General features: G+C 36.8%; 1 protein-coding gene across 3 annotated transcripts in view; it reads right to left on the bottom strand.

Annotated features, from left to right (window-relative positions):
* SPIN1 (spindlin 1) overlaps positions 1–17,966 on the bottom strand; it is a 50,099-nt gene that overhangs the window by 18,901 nt on the left and 13,232 nt on the right. For 2 of the 3 annotated variants that reach the window (XM_026053374.1, XM_026053356.1), the window contains exon 2: positions 2,903–3,129. In XM_026053374.1, coding sequence (XP_025909159.1) covers positions 2,903–2,954 — 52 coding nt within the window. In that variant the 5' untranslated portion in view covers positions 2,955–3,129. Of the gene's footprint in view, positions 1–2,902; positions 3,130–11,774; positions 11,793–17,966 lie in introns of those variants that run through there. The other variant, XM_026053364.1, reaches the window with a different exon arrangement.

Raw genomic sequence — 17,966 nt, 5'->3', positions numbered from 1 at the left:
CCCTGCCTGACTCATTTTCAGCAATAAGAAAACTAAGATGGTATCTGTAAAGCAGTAACAGCACACCACAGCTGCCTCAAACTGCTTCTTCTGCCACTCATTATAAAAAGCATCTAAAATAAATTAATTCTTTAAAACAATAATTTCGCTAACAGAGGCTTACACCTAAGCACAGACATGGCACAAAAATGTCCCATGTCTAAACAGACATAGAATTTGATGTGCAGCACATGAGCACTGTACATCAACCATAAAAACAGCTGGTCAGCTTTTTAATATAGCAGAATAGCTATGGACCACAAAGCAATTCTGTTACTTTCATCTCTGTTGTGAAATATTACTTGACTCATGCCAAGATTAAATGCTTGCTTTAAGCAGTTGATGCAAAAAAGTCCTTGAATGGCTGCAAGCATTATTCCTTCAAGTGACAGAGCTCACTGAAATTCATAGTAATATTTAAATATTGTTTTTTTTCTTGTCCTTACAGGGATCTGAAGTTGAATTGGCATATAAAGATTTCTTCTGGTATTTTAAAATGATTTTATTTCTATTTCATTTTTTCCTTAGATTACAGAAAGAAATAAACTATCAAAACACGAGACACAAACAATTTGCATCTTACTAAGAAATCAGCTGTGCAGAGGACTTCCTTCCCAGTTTAGGACTGCAAACAGCTTGTGCAGTTTCACTAACAAGTCCTTTGCTTGTAAACTCATATTTTGCTGAGTAAAACCTAGATGTTCTAATTTTTACTGTCTTTACGACTTAAGATAATTTAAATCAAATTAAAATCGTACATGTAGATATATTTAACAAATATAAAAAATTGAATCAGAACATGTATGTTTTTATAAAAATATAAAAATAATAAAAACATTCTGGTTCCAAAGAGCAAGGGTCTTGATGTTGAGAAATACTGTGGAAAAGGGACTGCTTTGAAGAAAAAGTCTACACCAGGGTTTTAAGAAAGGATACCAAAGATAAAGCAAAATAAAAACGAAAAACATGAAGCAGCTGATTCTAACTCATAATTAAGGAAAAACACAAAAAGCTCTACCTAAGCCTCATCTATACCAATTCACAAGCTCCTTCTTAGTTTTTCTCCTCCTTTAGCAAAAAAAGGCTGCCAAACATAACAAGCAAAGCAGCAATTTTGCTTAAACAATCTTTAAAACCTCTAATACTGTCTAATTTTTGTTCATTTTTCACAGAAGCATAATTAGCATTAGTCACTCTGTCAAGTGCTTAACTCAAAAAGGCTTTCAGAAAGGTATTTAAAATTCCCCAACAATTTCAAGGACAATTCTATCACACAAATCTTTCAAGGGAAAAATTGGTGTACCAAGTGTTTTCGGGTCAAGTAGAGTTGGCTGGAGCAGTAACACGACTTCAAAGATATTAATGATAAGTAGAGAACAAAAACAGAGACATCGGATCTACAGAACATGAATATCACTGATTACAATGGTTTAAATTCACATCCTTTATCACCTTGTTATTATGGAATGACACGCATCACAATTCTAACTAGAATACACTGAAATCCCATAATTTTTGGCAAAATAAAGACTGTAAAATTAAGATGACCTTGAATTTTTAGCTTTTTATAAAAATCATTACTGGACAAAGTAAGTAATTGGATTGTTTCCACACTTTGTAATAAGCAGCAAACACAAACACTGACAGGTCTAAGGAAAGAAATTAGTTATTGCTCAGTTTCTTAGAACTACAAAAATATTTTGTATAACTGATGGTCCCAGTTCAGAGCAACTGAATTAAGTATTTAATTTTCAGCCTGGGCAGAAAACGTGCTTTTTGTGCCTGAGTTAATTCTGCCAACAAGATCCTTACAACTAAAGAGTGAAGCTTTCTTCAATTCAAACCTTTCTTTTTCAACTCTTGCACCCTACTTCACTCACAGAGAAAGAAGAACGGTAAAAGAAATAAACTTTCTTTGTTGACTTTCAGTTTTCTTTGTTGAATCTAAGTGGAGGGCACTCCACTTTTAGATTTGGGGGACTGAAGAAAGATGAGAAATAGCAGGAGAGCAGAATAAATTCCTAGCATTCTTTTTATTATTGTCATATTAGATGACAAAGTCTACTCAGTTGCTCAAAATTAGATGGGTTCTTCAAAACACAACAGAGAATCTTATTTCTCCTAATATTTGCTGTCTTATAAAGCAGGCAGCAAAGCTTAACATTAATTATATGGCAAAGGTTGCTGCAAGAAAACCATATAATCATACAGGAATTACTTTTTACCTTGTAGTTATTTCAAAATTACTTTAAGGGATTTTAGAAGGCAGTAGACATGTTTATTCACATACTGTTAACATAACCTAACGGTATGTTTATTCACATACTCTTAACCTTTCCCCAAAAAGAGTTTGGGGAAAGAAAGAGAGATTTCTAAAAATCAAAGACAGACTCTGGCAAAAGATTTTGCTACAATAACCAAATCACAGTGGGGAGTGAGATCTGCGCGTCCTCATTGATAGGGACATTATAACAAGAATATTTAATTCCTCTGAAATTGAACAAAATACATAATCAAGTAATCAAGCTGTAAGATTTAGAATTTGCTTAATCAATCACAAAAGTCGAATGGTTATTCTTATTTTGGCTTTACTTGAATAAAGGATTGCTACAAAATACTAGCCTATTTCCATTTAGGCAACATGCTTTATTATAATGACCTCTGCACACATTCAGAAAAAACTTTCTGAACTGCTTAAGAGATGCTATTTTAAAATTACTAGCTAATTTGCTTCTACTGAACCATTAAAAGTTTTACAACTTACAAATATATGGGGAACATGTTTACTCAACAAATACTTCTGGAAAGAGCAAGAGCAACCTTTCCCTGAAAAAAATCAGTAAAACAAATAAAATCACCTCACCTGCATCAGCTCTGGACCGCTGACCCGGTGATTTTCCAAATGGGGTCTTCATTCATCTGTGTTTAAGTGAGCAGCAAAGCTGCTGGACTAGGGTGAAAATCCAGTTCTTCCCAACTCCCCAAATAATCTTCTTACTCTTAGAGTAAGACAACTACTTATTAATCCACCATTCAACCATGAATTCGTTCTTCATCAAATGTAGAAGCAGCACTTTGAATTACAATAATCTGAAAAACAAAACAAAGTATAAGTAGTCTGATTTGAGACTTGATAAGCACTAAAAGAAACAAGATAAGCATTAAAATGAAAAAAATTGCTTGGATGTTCAACAAGAAGTCACTTCATATTCTGTTATTCTGAACACATTCAGCAAAGAGAGGGCAAATAGGCAAGAAGACAGTGAAATGAGTATTAGGGCTAGTACCTTTCTTTGTGTACACTGTGCAAGTTCCACATACTGTTAAAAATAGACTGTTTCTAGACATTAGACAGTTATCTAGAGATCTATGTATATTAAAAAGCACTTGGCTGCATAAAACTTAATTCTTGCCTGAAACCCGAGAAAAGGAGAGTACCTTCAACAGAGGTAAAGCATAAGCCAATTACTTCTATTTGTTATAGATAAAATGCTTCAAACACACATAGCAGAACAAATTCTGTATAATCAATTTAAAAAAATCTCTGCAGGAGGGCAAAAAATACCTAAACAATATCAAAATTTTTTTTCAACAACTACTTGACTTGCCAGTTTGTTGATTAAGTCACTAGTTTATAGAAGATGTGCTGAAGTGCTGGTGATACACTGTTACATTCCTTAGATTCTTAAAACATTTAGCCATCACATTCCTTTAGTTGAAATATATATAATGATTTTTTTAAAGCTGTTTTCAGAACTTAAGTTAGAGATTCCTGCAATCAGCTAAGGAAGATGGAAAAATTTTAACAACTGATTTCTGACTAATGTCTCTGGACAGAAGACATTTATTCTGATTAATCCATTCACTTCTATATTACCTATGTCTAAAACAGGTTAGATTGGCTTATCCTTCTAGCCTGGTTTCCTTAAGAAAAAAAAAAAAGGAAAAAAAAAAAGGCTGCTGCAATCCCGCCCTCTACAGCCTGCCAGTCAGTGTTGGCAGAAACTCTGTAGCACTTCCTTCCTCCTGACAGCGGCACTGAGAACTGCTGTCATTTTTGAGGAAATCAGGACCAAAGGGTCAGGCACATTGTAATGCTCCTAAGTAGAGTTCCAAGCAGGAAAAAGTGCACCTTCTGTTCACGCCTTATTGAATAGTGAAACACACATGGAAGCGGGTTGATATACAATACAGGTGTCACACAAGAAATTGCATTTACATCTTCTAACACTAAACACACTTCTAGTTCAACTTCTAAACACTTCCCTAGTTGTTCTGGGAATCATATCCACTAATTCTTGGGAATATTAGAAAACAAACAAATACTCCCTGGAATAAAGAGCAATACTCCAACAAATAAAATGAAACACTAACTGCTGGTTCCTTGGTTAAGCATGCATACCAATTTGTGGTTTTGGGAAGAATCTCTATGGAAGAAGCTTTTTAGACATCTATAGTTAACAAGTCATGAGAATGAGAGAACAAAAACACACACACACACACACATGCACACACACAAAAAAACCCAACAACAAAAAGAAACTGAACATTTAAAGGATCTAACAGACCATCTCTCTGGAAAGCTGCCCATGTTATACAACTGAACAATTCCATTAGAAAAATATTCAAGGTTTAAAAAATATTTGAAGAAATAGGCAGCAACTAGTTTGCTTCAATAGGCATCGAAAACATTGTACAATTACTAAAAATCGGTTAGTGAAGAGGCATCTCTGACTACTGAGACAAATTCTCAATTCAGAGCACTAGTATTTCCACATTCAGTCTCCTGTACACATGCAAAAGATGATCACTTTTCCTCCAGATAAGGTATTATGGTTTAGACAGAATGAACTCAGTATTATGAAAAATATTTTTAAAATATAAGTATATAATTTAAGTCAAATTAAGATGTAGCAACTAAACCCACTCTCTCCCATAGTTTTGATTTTTTTCTAGTTATTAAGGGTTTCATTGAAATAATCTGTCCCTACTTGCTGTTACTGCACAAATTTGAAATCATACCTCTTAAAAAGAAAAAAAAAAAGAAAAAAGAAAAAAAAAGATTTCCTAAACCTTTAAGGTCACAATTCATTTGCTAACGCTTACTGAAGTGTTTTACTGTGCCTCTGAACCTAAAGACACAAGACTACTCAAGTAAGAAGCCAATTTGCCACTTCAAACAGATTTTCTAGAAACGGAACAGTAACTTCCTTTAATTTAATCTAAGTTTCATTTCCTTTCTGTGAGAGTTGTAAGTAAATTTGCCTAAAACCTGAACTCTTAATATTCCAGTTTCACAATGACATTTCAGTTGCACACGAAAGACATTAAGGAGAGATTAAAGAATCAATTTTCTAAAGATAAACTAATGTACTTTGATAACATCTTTAATTTTAAAGCACACAACTAAGTCTCATTTACCAAACCAAGAGCCAAACAAAAAATTACAACCTTGAATTTAAATATGATAACATTTAACATACACACGATGAACAAAAAAAGCACATTTAAGTCTTTAGGTAGAAAGGTAGAATAAAGGTCAACTCACAAAATTCAAAAACTTATTACAGAATTTTATTACAAAAGGAAAGAATACTGTGTTTCAAACAGAGGTAAAACAATTTTTAATGGACTTGTGACAACTAAGTAGCAACACACCATACTGCTGAGGAAGAAGACAAATTCCTTCTTAGAAGGATGTATTTAAGTTGCCTTGTGAAAAAAATCCATTTTTGAGCATAATTCTTTTATCAGCATTAGAGCTTAGAACTGAACAATATATTGCATGACCTATCTAGTGAGAAACCATTAAGTCCTTTTGAAAAGTATCACTACGCTTCTGAAAATAGATACAAGCCTTCTTAATAAAACCCTAGCATACAAATTCTAAGCCCATCATTTTTTTTCTTTCATACAGCAAACAACACATACTATTTTCAGACCCAAACTAACACATCCAAAATACGCTATACTGTCTTTACCCTCTACCAGTGAATTTTAGAGGCGAGGTGTTCCAAACTACCCATTACGGCACTTGATGCCCACTCCACCACACCTGCCTCCCCAGCATCTCATTTGCAGGCTTTCACTTGAAGACAGACATGCCGCTAATTAGATATCAACTCCAGATACTCATCAATATTTGTTTCGCTTTTACAAAAATAAACAAAAAAATGCTCAGAATGCATTTTCCTTTTTAGGTCAGAACACACTTAAGTTGATTGTAGCAGCTAGAAGAATACTTTGTATCGCTTGATTTTGATTTTTAATGTGTCACACATTATTCTAGAGTAGTTTTAATGGAATTAGTACGATGATACCATCAGGATGGGGACAGTGAAGAAAACTGTATCCAGAACAGGAGAAAATACAAGTATTTTGCTCTCTTCTTTTTTGCAGCATAAAGGCAAAAGAAGGAGCACAATACTCAGTACACAGACTAAATAGCTTTCATCATGAATTATCTCTTTCCATAAACCAGTAATTGTTTAGAAGCATTAAAGCTTTCTTCCACAAGCTTTCATGAAAATAGAGACATTATCTATGAGTTTTGTGCTTGTTTCCCTTGAAATTACAAGATTTCTTTGCAACCCAGAGCCCAATCGCTTTCTGCATGCTACCTGAAGCTTCAGGACCCTGCTATCTATCAGCACTGAAGGAGGACATTACCTTACAGAATCACAGAATCACAGAACGGCTGAGGTTGGAAGGGACCTCTAGAGATCATCTAGTCCAACCCCCCTGCTCCAGCAGGGACACCCAGAGCACGGGGCGGCATCCAGGTGGGTTTGGAAGACCTCCAGAGAAGGAGACTCCACAGCCTCCCTGGGCAGCCTGTGCCAGGGCTCTGGCACCCTCACAGGGAAGACGTTCCTCCTCATCTGGAGACGGAACTTCTTATGCTCCAGCTTGTGGCCATTACCCCTCGTCCTGTCGCTGGCCACCAGTGAAAACAGCTTGTCCCCTTCCTCCCTGCATTCTCCCTTCATGAACTTATACATGTTAATCAGATCCCCTCTCAGCCTTCTCTTCTCCAGAGAAAACAGGCCCAACTCACTCAGTTTCTCCTCATACGAGAGATGTTCCATTCCCTTAAATCATCTCAGTTGCTCGATTTGCTTAGCTGCTTAGTTACGTAGCACAGAAGTTCAGGTGTGACAGGACCAAGTGTGAAGACGGGTATCTACCTCTCCATGCTAACCAAGAGCTTGCAATGGTGCTACCAGCACCTCTGGGCACCATCTGGCGAGCTCCCACCTTTCCCTAGCACAGCCACACGACCCAGGAATTGAACTAGCATACCATATCTTTCAGCAAACATGAATTGAATCACACACATTGCTGTAAGAGAATATACACAACCTTGAAGGTTGGCTGCTTTTAACAGACCAAATAACACAACTAGGCACAAAATCATGAAAGTATCATTTCCGATATCTCCTGCCTATGCTTCCTTTCCTATACACGTTCTCCCCTTGAATTAGCAATATTATTGACCGTCTCAAACAACTGATAAGTTTATTCTGTACTTCCACTTCTCTTCATGACAAAGAAGTCATTGAAGCACTGTCTTTCTCACTTTATTCAATTAAGCATTTAAGAACACAGCATTTTTTCCCAATAAATTTGAAATAAACTGAGACAGATTCTATATATCAGTCATTTTGAAAAACCAGCACTAAGAACTTCATTACAGAAGGCAGTATTTCAAAACAGTATTTTAATGAAATTGCTTAATATTTTTAAGTTACAGTGAGTCACGACCACCTTGTTAGAATTTGAAGGGCATCTCACAACCAGTTTATAGAATTGCCATTTTAGAGTTAAAAAACCTAATACGAAAGCAAAAGGTATTCACCAACATCACAGTGAGCCAACTTCCAATTCAAAAATCAGTTATTACAGTTTCAGTACTAAAGATACTGCCTCAGAAAGCTTATAACATAGCTAGTTACCGTGGAAGATGCAAGGCAAGATATTCTTTTCTGTATTATAGTGCCCATCTGCCAATAGCCTGGAAAAAAAAATTCCACAGCAATAACAAAAATAGTCAAGCCAAGTAGGATCTTCCACCTTCATTAAAATAAAAAATAAAACCCACACCAAATCAGACTGATTACATTCTGACACTACCATCCTGTACAATGGATCTCAGATGCCTCAACTATCAGGTCTGGTGTTGGTCTGGTACAGTTCCAAAGTGTCAGTGAACAGATGCTCAGTGACAATGCATATATACCTCAGATCTATTTTTTTTTTTTCAAATACAAATCTAATAAAGCTAGCACAGATAGTAACAGAAACCTTGTAACAGAAGAATAGGCAGTAGATAGTACAGCCTATATGGGCTTCATTTCATTTAATCCCCTCACTCTGTTCTCTCCCAATCCTCCTATCATGTTTTATGAACCTAAATGCCCAGACATCCACTTTTGCATGTTACAAATAACTTCAACTGCTGTTCAGATACAAACTAAGATGACAGGGAGTACTTAAATTTTTTTTGCTCTGGAGAATCTTTCATGTGGATGAAAAAGGTATTTTAATTCTGTTCAAACACACCATTTAACAATATAAAGTATGTCTGAATGTAGCATAAGACAACTGGTACTTACTTTCAGAGTTACAACGTCCCATATGGTACCAGACTAGCTTTTCTAACCTGTAGTGGGGCAAGCAAGAGCTCAGGATTGCTGTCTAAAGGATTCCCAGTGCACTAAATCAGAAATTGCAAGTCTGATCTAATAAGAGACACAGAAGTTTCCTGAATGTAAAGGTAAGTAAATTTCAACATAACCTATGAAAGCCTCATTTTTATCGCCTCAGGTAACTCTTCTTTCTTCAGTTGCTACAAGAAATCACTGCAAAGGAATCTTTAATGTGCAGTTATAACAATGAGATTTTTTTAATTTGAGTCTATAGAACCAAGAGACCAATGCTTAACAAGTTTTTCCATCTAGATATTTCATTTCTAGCATTAAATTGAAGTCAGAGGATAAGCTTAAAGGATTAGGGATAAAATTGATCCAAAGTTTCAAGATTTAAGCGCCTTAACTGTTAACAAGTTAAACAGAGCTCCATCTGTCTTCACACTGACTTCACAAAAGGTCAAAGGGTTACTTTTAAAGAGCACCATAACCACAAGACATGAAGAACATAGCTAAGCACTCGCCAGAATTAGACATTATCCTACAGTAAGTGCCACATAGAAATAACTCATTTGAATTCGGTATCCCTGCCACTTAAGAAAATCTTTAAGATAATGTTCAAGTGCAGGCTTGACATTATGCCTCAGTATCTTCAATACATTTTTCAGTAGCAAAGTGTAACTGCTAGATAATTAACAGTGACAGATCTGAAACTGACATTACTGAATTAATATACATACATGTATAAACATATAACTCAGGTTCATCACTTCAGTCATATCCATGACTTTGTTCAAAATTATTTGAAATCAGTGATACAGCATCTTCTAAAAAGACAATAAGAGTCATTAAAAGAAAGTGAAAGTGGCAATAAGAACGCTAGGACACATGGCTTTGATCAAAGTCGTCATCAGAAAGCTCACTTTGCAACACAACAGAAGGCAGTTTTCCCTTCATCTGTTTACTGTAAAAAACCACACATACATATAATGCTACTATGAACTCCATAAAACACATCAAGATTAAGTTATTACAGAACTGCAATATGAGTACAAACTGTCACAATCTATGCTACGGGAACTCTAGTATAATAATGAAATGCTTCATTTTAGGTTTTTTTTCCCCCGCATTTTGCGGTAAAAAGGAACAAAAAAAAAAAAAAAAAAAAATCAAGTAACACAGTAAGAAGACAAAGAATCACAGAATCCTAAGTCAGAAAAGACCTTCAAGATCACTGAGTTCAATCGTAAGACCCTCACCACTGTGACTACTAAATCGTGTCCCTAAGTGCCTCATCTACACGTTTCTTGAGCAGTGCCAGCGATGGTGACTCCACCACTGCCCTGGGCAGCCTGTTCCAAGGCTTCACTGCTCTTTCCATGCAGAAATTCTTCCTCATGTCCAACCTGAACCTCCCCTGGGGCAATTTGAGGCCATGTCCTCTTGTCCTATCAGTAGTTATGGTGGAGATTAGATCGACGCCTGTCTCACTACAACCTCCTTTCAGGTAGTTGTACAGAGCGATAAGGTCTCCCCTGAGCCCCCTCTTCTCCACATTGAATAAACCGGCTCCCCCAGCAGCTCCTCATAAGGTCTGTGCTCCAGCCCCTGCACCAGCTTCACTGCCCTTCTCTTGGCAGGGCAGGACATTCTGAAAACAACATAGTCAACTCTTAATACCCATTTTAACTTCAACCTCTTCGCAGACATATATTCCTTCATAAAATAAAAAAGCTTTTAAATTTATTATATTAAATTACTACACACAAGTTCCTGGGATTTTTTTTTCTGTTGCTCTAAAGCATGTTACTAAATCATTGCAAAGTCTTTTCTTTTAAACAATAGAATCCTTAGTTCTTTCCACACACAATACAGTGTTATTAAATAAGAATTAAGCAAATACAGAGACAGTCTTCCACACGTTACATTTAATTTACTCTAGTTATGTGCTGCTCTGAATATAAGAATGACTACTTTTTCACAATTTCTTCAGAAGTCTGCTCTTCTGATGGTCCACAACATTTTAAATAGGTGAGAAATCACAGTTTTAGAGGTGAAACAAGCCTTAATCCACACACAATAAATGCATCCATTGATATTCTGCATAGTACATATAGCACATACGCTAAATCTGTAAGGGCATGCAGCCTCCCTGGGGCCATCACCACACAGCTTGCAGAGCAATCAAGTCCTACCATTAAGGCTGTGGGCTATCTCCCTACCACTGGCAGGATCCAGTTTGCCTCGATCTACCCACATGTATTACACATCAGTTTTCCTCTTAGACTGGCTAGGTCTCCTGACCTACAAAACCATGTGCTGTCAAACAAGTCTAACTTCTGAGCTGTAAGACCTTGCTCCCCAGACACCGCCTACACAAAAACTCCTGTTTTGTCCCTTTCTCAACTTCAGCTTCCATCCTTTCATGCAAGTGATTTTATCATCTCTTTCTAGAAGATTCTTCAACCATTTTACAGCGACTAGCCCATTCACTCATTTGATTTTTCCACGTGTTAATTCTTCAGTTCATATTCTCTTGGGACCACTGCAGCATTTTTCCTTGCCCCAGCCTCTTTGCACAACTAGTTGAAGTACATGTTCCTCTGGTTTCTGGTTTCTCACTGAGAGTTACTTGTCACAAAGAATGATAGTCATCATTTCTGAAAATCTTGGCATTTCAGGCCAAGTCCAAATCATGTAAAAAGAGTATAAATCATGATAAAAACACAAATACATGCCTTTCTGCTCTTCAGCTGCACAGCAAATGCCACACTCTCAATTATGGTTACAACTCTACCCATCCCACACACTGCAGGATAAAGAGAATACATACGAGGAGACTTCAGAGAGCTTCATTGCCAAACCCCAGTGGGTCTTAATGAAGCATGTGTGAAAAGCAATTTCAAGCCCTCTACTTGTTTACCCAGAGTTGAAGAGGCTTTCATGAGTAAAAATAAGCGATGTCTATATCAGAGATGCATACTCCTGAGTTTCATCACTCTGCCTTAAAAGATGAAGTACTGGATTGGGAAGGCTATAGCCTCTTTCTCTGGAAAAAAGAATAAACAAATATTGTTTCCTACTTACATCATTATGAAGACAATTAAGTGATTTTGGTTGAAATCTTCTTAGAAGTTCACTCCAAATGGCTTGAAGCATACATTCAGGATGAGAGATGCAGTTCTTCATGACCGACCCTGGGCAGTCAAAAGCAAATGCAAACAAGTGCTTCCAAAGTTAAGCATGAAGTAGCTTCCAGCATAAACATAACGGTGGACAGACTTGCAGCACTGTTTTCCTCCAGTACCACAGGATTCCTCTACGCCTTCTTTAGAAGCCCCAGCATGCCACATTCATTCCAAAATGAAAAGACACCATTTTTAATCCTCAATTTTAGAGCAATGCAAACTTCAACCAACTCCTCGTCACTGGTGTTACATTATTTGCTTGTAAAAGGCACCTTTTTTAAAGGCTTTAGAATCCATGGTCCCCTTTCCCTTTCTGCTTTGGGATTTCTCATTTACAAGTAATCCACCAGTAAGCCACTCAAATTCATTAAAGAACATAAAACAGGATTCAACTCCTCAGCTACTATTTCAGTGACAATCTAAAGGTGATTACATTCTTTAATATTTCAGCAGCTTGCAATTCACTAACACTCATTACAGTCTCATGCCAAATCTTCATTCAGGAAGTTGTCAAAAATAAAAACAAACTAATACACTCCATACTTTTACCTTATGTTTAACTTATCAAGTCATAAATCATCTTCAATTAAGTATTCAATACTTCTAGTTAGTTAAAAGTAAAATGCAGTCATGCACAAGAAAGTACAACAATTTCTCTAATAGAAGAAAAAATTTCTAGACTTCATATTTTTCTTAATTTGATCCAATTTTAAGCTGGACACTTTTTAGTCAAATTCTGAAATGGATCAAAATCAGTTAATCTTGTTGAGAAAAAATAATTAGTAGGAAATAAACCTTATTTTTACTCTCTTCATTTCCCAAGATGCAGGCAATTAAGTCTTGTCTTCATTGAAAAGCTGATGAATTTTAATTCTTCTGTTAGGAGTCTTTACACTTAATTCTCCTAGTATGCAGACAGCTCAAACCCCTAATACAGTATGCCAATCTTGACCTTCAGTAGCAAGGTGAATTATTCTACACCATTTAAGTCTTGATAGAATTTAGCACGAAAGTTGTCATAGATTTTTTAGTTTCTCTTAGCTATTTCCTCACAGCAAAACCATTTGACCCACACAATCTTCCAAAGCACTGAATGTGTTATGCAAAACACTGTATCATAACTAAATTCCAAAGATGTATTTGATTTTCATTAACATTTCCTTCTGCTAGTAACTTTTTCCCTCAGAAAGTCTAAATACAGAAATGAGGCAAAAGCTGTCCTAAGAATGTCTGTACAGTCTACAGTTTTTCCGATTATTTCTGAAAAGTTCTGAATGCTGAAGGCTTGAGGAGACAGATATTAAATGCATCTCTCCCTCCTTGTATTATATAGAACAAAACAGTCTCAGAGAGAAGTAGGCCTCGAACAGTTCTTACTGCAGACATCTATTTCAGGCTGCTTCCCTGATGGGAGGTTATAGCTGAACTGTGCTTTCCAAGCTTCGTCTTTTCTGCTTACTACCCTCCTCAAGTTTGGAGCGTATGTTACTTTTTATCAAAATGATGCAGTCCAAAAATGAATCCTTTAAATTTTCTAAGCATGCTTTAATTTTATCTTTCAAATCACTAATACAGTTTGAATGAAAACTAATTCAAGAACATGCTAATTATGGTTTACCAGAACTCAAATCCTACATAACAAATTATACCTACAAGAATCAACTACAGCTGAAGATGAGCCCTTCTAACAAAGGCTACTATTTACAGCATAACTATACTCTATTCTTTTCTTTTTCTATGATCCTTTCATATGCACTGGTTCCATAAGAAGGTTAAAGCAACCGATAAATAAGCAACATTTTTTCCAAGAGTCAAAGCCACATTATCCCTCTTCAGATAAACTAAGAGATGCTTTGCCATTTGGTTCATGTGTGACACAGAGATACCAAACAAGTTCTGTGGCTAACACTATAAGTGAATTTCTTCTCTATCCCTATTTTGCCAGTACCTATTATCCAACATAACACGCATCAATTCATTCAAGACTTTTACTAGTATTTCTAAACATGATAATTTTTAAGTCAAAGTTTTACAGTTATATCAACACAGAGAGCAGATTTTGCAGTGCGTTGAATATACCTCACCATATACAACAGTCAGTCACCTGTTTTGGTGGACAATGAGGTAGGTTGAGAACTGGCTGCATGGCAGAGCTCACAGGGTGGTGACGAGTGGTTCTGAGTCCAGCTGGAGGCCTGTAGTTAGCGGTGTCCCCCAGGGATCAGTCCTCGGTCTGGTCCTGTCCAATTCATCCATGAATGACTTGAATGAAGGGATGGAGTGCTCCCTCAGCAAGTTTTGTGATGATACCAAACTGGGAAGAGTAGCTGATACCCCAGAAGGCTGCGCTGCCATCCAGAGGGACCTGGACACGCTGGGCAATGAGAAACCTCATGAAGTTCAACAAGGGCAAGTGCAGGGTCCTGCACTTGGGGAGGAACAACCCCAGACACCAGAACAGGCTGGTGAATGACCTTCTGGAGAGCAACTCTGCAGAGAGGGACCTGGGCATCTTGTGGCAGACGACAAGTTGACCATAAGGCAGCAGTGTGCCCTGGTGGCCAAAAAGGCCAATGGGATCCCGAGGTACATTAAGAGTGTCTTCAGCAGGTCAAGGGATATGATTGTCCCCTTCTACTCAGCTCTGGTGAGGCCACATCTGGAGTACTTTGTCCAGTTCTGGGCTCCTCAGTACAAGAGGGATGTGGAGCTGCTGGAGAGAGTCCAGCGCAGGGCTACGAGGATGATCAGGGGCCTAGAACATCCTGTGAGGATGACAGAGTCCTGGAACAGGCTGTCTAGAAAGGTTGTGGAATCTACTTCTTCGGAGATCTTCCAAACCTGCTTGGACATAATCCTGCTGCTCTAGGTGACCCTGTGCGTGCAGGGAGGTTGGACTAGATGATCTCTAAAGGTCCCTTCCAACCTTAAGGGTTTTATGATTCTCACGCAGTTCCCCCTTCTGCATCTCAGTGCAGGTAAGCAAAAGTCTTCTGTCCTAACACATTACGTTTTCTTCACAGAATTTCAGAAAAGCTGTGACCGTTATGAAAGACCCGTAGGCAACAAACAAAGAAAAAAACTGTAATAACTAGTAAATAACAAAATACTAATAGCCAATAAAATAATAGTAATGATGAGAGAAAAAAAAAGCCTTCAGAGATACATTTTGGTATACAACAAACACTTGAAAAAAAATCACTATATATTAAAGTGTCAGAGTGTCTGAAAGTATATCTTAGCTCCTGCATACTTAAGTCAATCAACTTCAATAAAGGAAGCACAAACAAACAAAAACAAAAAAAACCCATGCACATCTCCACTACCCTCTCAAGTTTTGAATAACAGCAATTGGTTTGAGGGACATCCCTCATCTCTTAACTAGACAAGCAGTGAAGTGTGACTCCTTCATTTTTATAGAGCAAATTAACCCAAGAGGTAGGACAGCTCACTATCCATTTGCAAAATCTACTTCCTTCACCAGTTAAAGATTGACCATTAGTTACAGGAAGCTAATGGAAATTCTGAAAACAAGAATTTCCCACAAGTAGTTGGAGACAAACTCACCCCATTGAAACCTACTGGGTCAGTGACTCATCTCCCTGCTTCAACTGCTCAGAGCTCTCCAAACTCACAAGAGAATGAATCATTCCTTCTGCATTGCACAGAGCTGGGGATACCATTGTGCTTGGAAAAAGTATGTGAAATTTGTAAGCTTCCATAAAATATTCCAGCAGAGGTCCACAATAAATATGGCTATGACTTGAGAGGTTATATAGTAGAGACAGAAGTCAAAATGAATTACAAAGTGCCTGTAAAAATACTCATGTTAGTATATTGAGTATTACCTAACACTCATTTTAGTATTACAGAAAATCAATAAACTAAAATACTTCTATGAACTTTAAGAATCTGTATAGCACACAGCCTCTGCCACATCTGGATATACTCATATACACTGATGAAGAGGGGAAAAAAACCACCCACAGGATCTTTCTATAAAAGTGCAAATGTAAAAAAAGCATCTCCCTTCTTCCTCTGAATCAAACTAAACAGAGACCAGGCTTTTCCATTTGGGGAATTAAGAAAACCAACAAACAAACAAATTCCAGAAGGAATGACTAACTACAGTGCTTTGCCTTCATCTAAATACAGGTGTTATTTTATCACGCTTTAGCTCATTTTCATCCTTTTCATCCTCTCTGCCAGAGATTTTCAAAGTTCTTGATCTTTCTTTGATAAACTGAGGTACTTGTCAAAGGGGCGATTTTGGCTGGTCTGATCATGGAGCTCCAGCTCCATGCAATGGTTCCTCCTATTAGGCTCTGAACTCATGGGAAAGATTTTGGGCATCTCTGATTTATGCCCTTTTTCATTATGTTTGGTTATGTGCAGCTCTATATGTTCCTGGAGCTCTTCAAAAAAAGTCCAAGACGAACCTACAACCCACTACTCAACGAACTCTAAGTTATCCAAAGTACTCTAAGTTATGCAAACTGCAGTAATCTTTAAATACTTACCCTGAAGCCAGACATTAATTTTAAGATGTTTAAGTACTACATGTTCACTAAACCTATCAGAGCAAACTAGAGGCATAGGAAAAGACCAGAAAAGCCAGACATCAACCTGTGCAAAAATCAAAAACAGCGACACAAAGCTGAAGTGACTAAAGCAGTAAAGAAAAAATAAATTCCTGATGTAATAGGATTAGAAGTAGGAAGTTACACATGCATACCATAATGTGAAAGTGACTAAGAGGGAGAAGGTAAGGGAGGAAGAAGAGAGAAAACCTTTTTAACTACAAGTTACAAGCTTGTTTTAAGTAAAATCAGCTTTCTGAAATTTTCTTCAGTCATTGGGAAGCAAAAAACAACTATGTGCCTACAAATTTAAAAACAAATAACCTAAAAAAACTAAAGAAAACAAAAGAAAGCTATGCTCTCCAAAGGAATATATTGCAACAGTCATGCAATTTTGTTCTGATTTTGATGGCTCAGCTTAACAGTAAAGCCAACTGTTAAACATTTATCTAAAATTAAACTAACTTAAATGTAGTAAATACAACCAAACTCAGTAATATTTGCTCAAGGGACTGAACGTTTTGCCATATGTTTGCTCTATAAGGAATTGTTTCCCATATTAGTCCAAAAAATACTTAAATTGAGCTCAAGAATCTGTAGGTTAGTACTAAAAATACATGTTGACTGTTTCACTGAATAGGAACCAGGCTACAGGAGCCAGAAGAGTCAAATGGTGTCAGCTGAGCTTACTAAAGCTTAACTGAAAAGCAGAAAATGTTCTTGTCAACATGTAACTTTAAAATCTGTATATGCATTCATTTGGAACTTAAAAGCTTCCAGCTCCAGTTTATATCCTTTCAATAGCTGGAAAAAGCAAGTAAAAGAATTACCTGTGCACGAAACTTTCAAAGTCATTCATGACATAGCTTTACTATTTTTTAAAAAGCTGTTTGCCAATTATTGCAGAATCTTCTGCACCTTTCATACCAGAACACTAAGGACATACTCATGGTGACATTTTTACAAAGTTCTTTAGAGCTGTATGCTACACCTCCTTCATGCAGTCAGGGTAAACAAGAACCCTTTTGTTTATTCAGAAATGATTTTTCTATGCCAACAGAGCAAGGATTAGGAGGGCTGTAATTCTCCAGTTCCGTTTCTCTGTTTTTTCAACCATTCTGCTATGAAAACATGATAAAGAGCAAAAAGAGTTTATCCAACTATCTTTAACAACAGTGTTAAGATTTCAAAACTTTTGGGGGAGTAGTCAGATGCATCTTCATCTCAATTCACCCCATGATTATTACAAGTCCTCTTTGCAAAACATGCCAGGATTCTTTCAAGCACAATGACTTAAAGCATTCACATATTTATTATTATGTGTAAGACAAAACCAACAACTGAGTAAGTCCTGTATATCTTTCAACACACTGGCCATTTTTTTCTAAGTGCATAGTACTCCACACTTTTAAAAAAAAATCTTAAAAGATAATCTTTCCAAAAACAGTTTAAAGGTATTTGCTACTAATTCGAATCCAAGAGATCCTTCCCTGAATTTCTTTACACCTTAG

This window comes from Nothoprocta perdicaria, unplaced genomic scaffold, assembly GCF_003342845.1.
Source record: "Nothoprocta perdicaria isolate Ctin4 unplaced genomic scaffold, notPer1 scaffold_114, whole genome shotgun sequence".
Taxonomy (NCBI): domain Eukaryota; kingdom Metazoa; phylum Chordata; class Aves; order Tinamiformes; family Tinamidae; genus Nothoprocta; species Nothoprocta perdicaria.
Note: the sequence above shows the minus strand (reverse complement) of the source record. Positions and strands in the feature narration are given on the sequence as shown.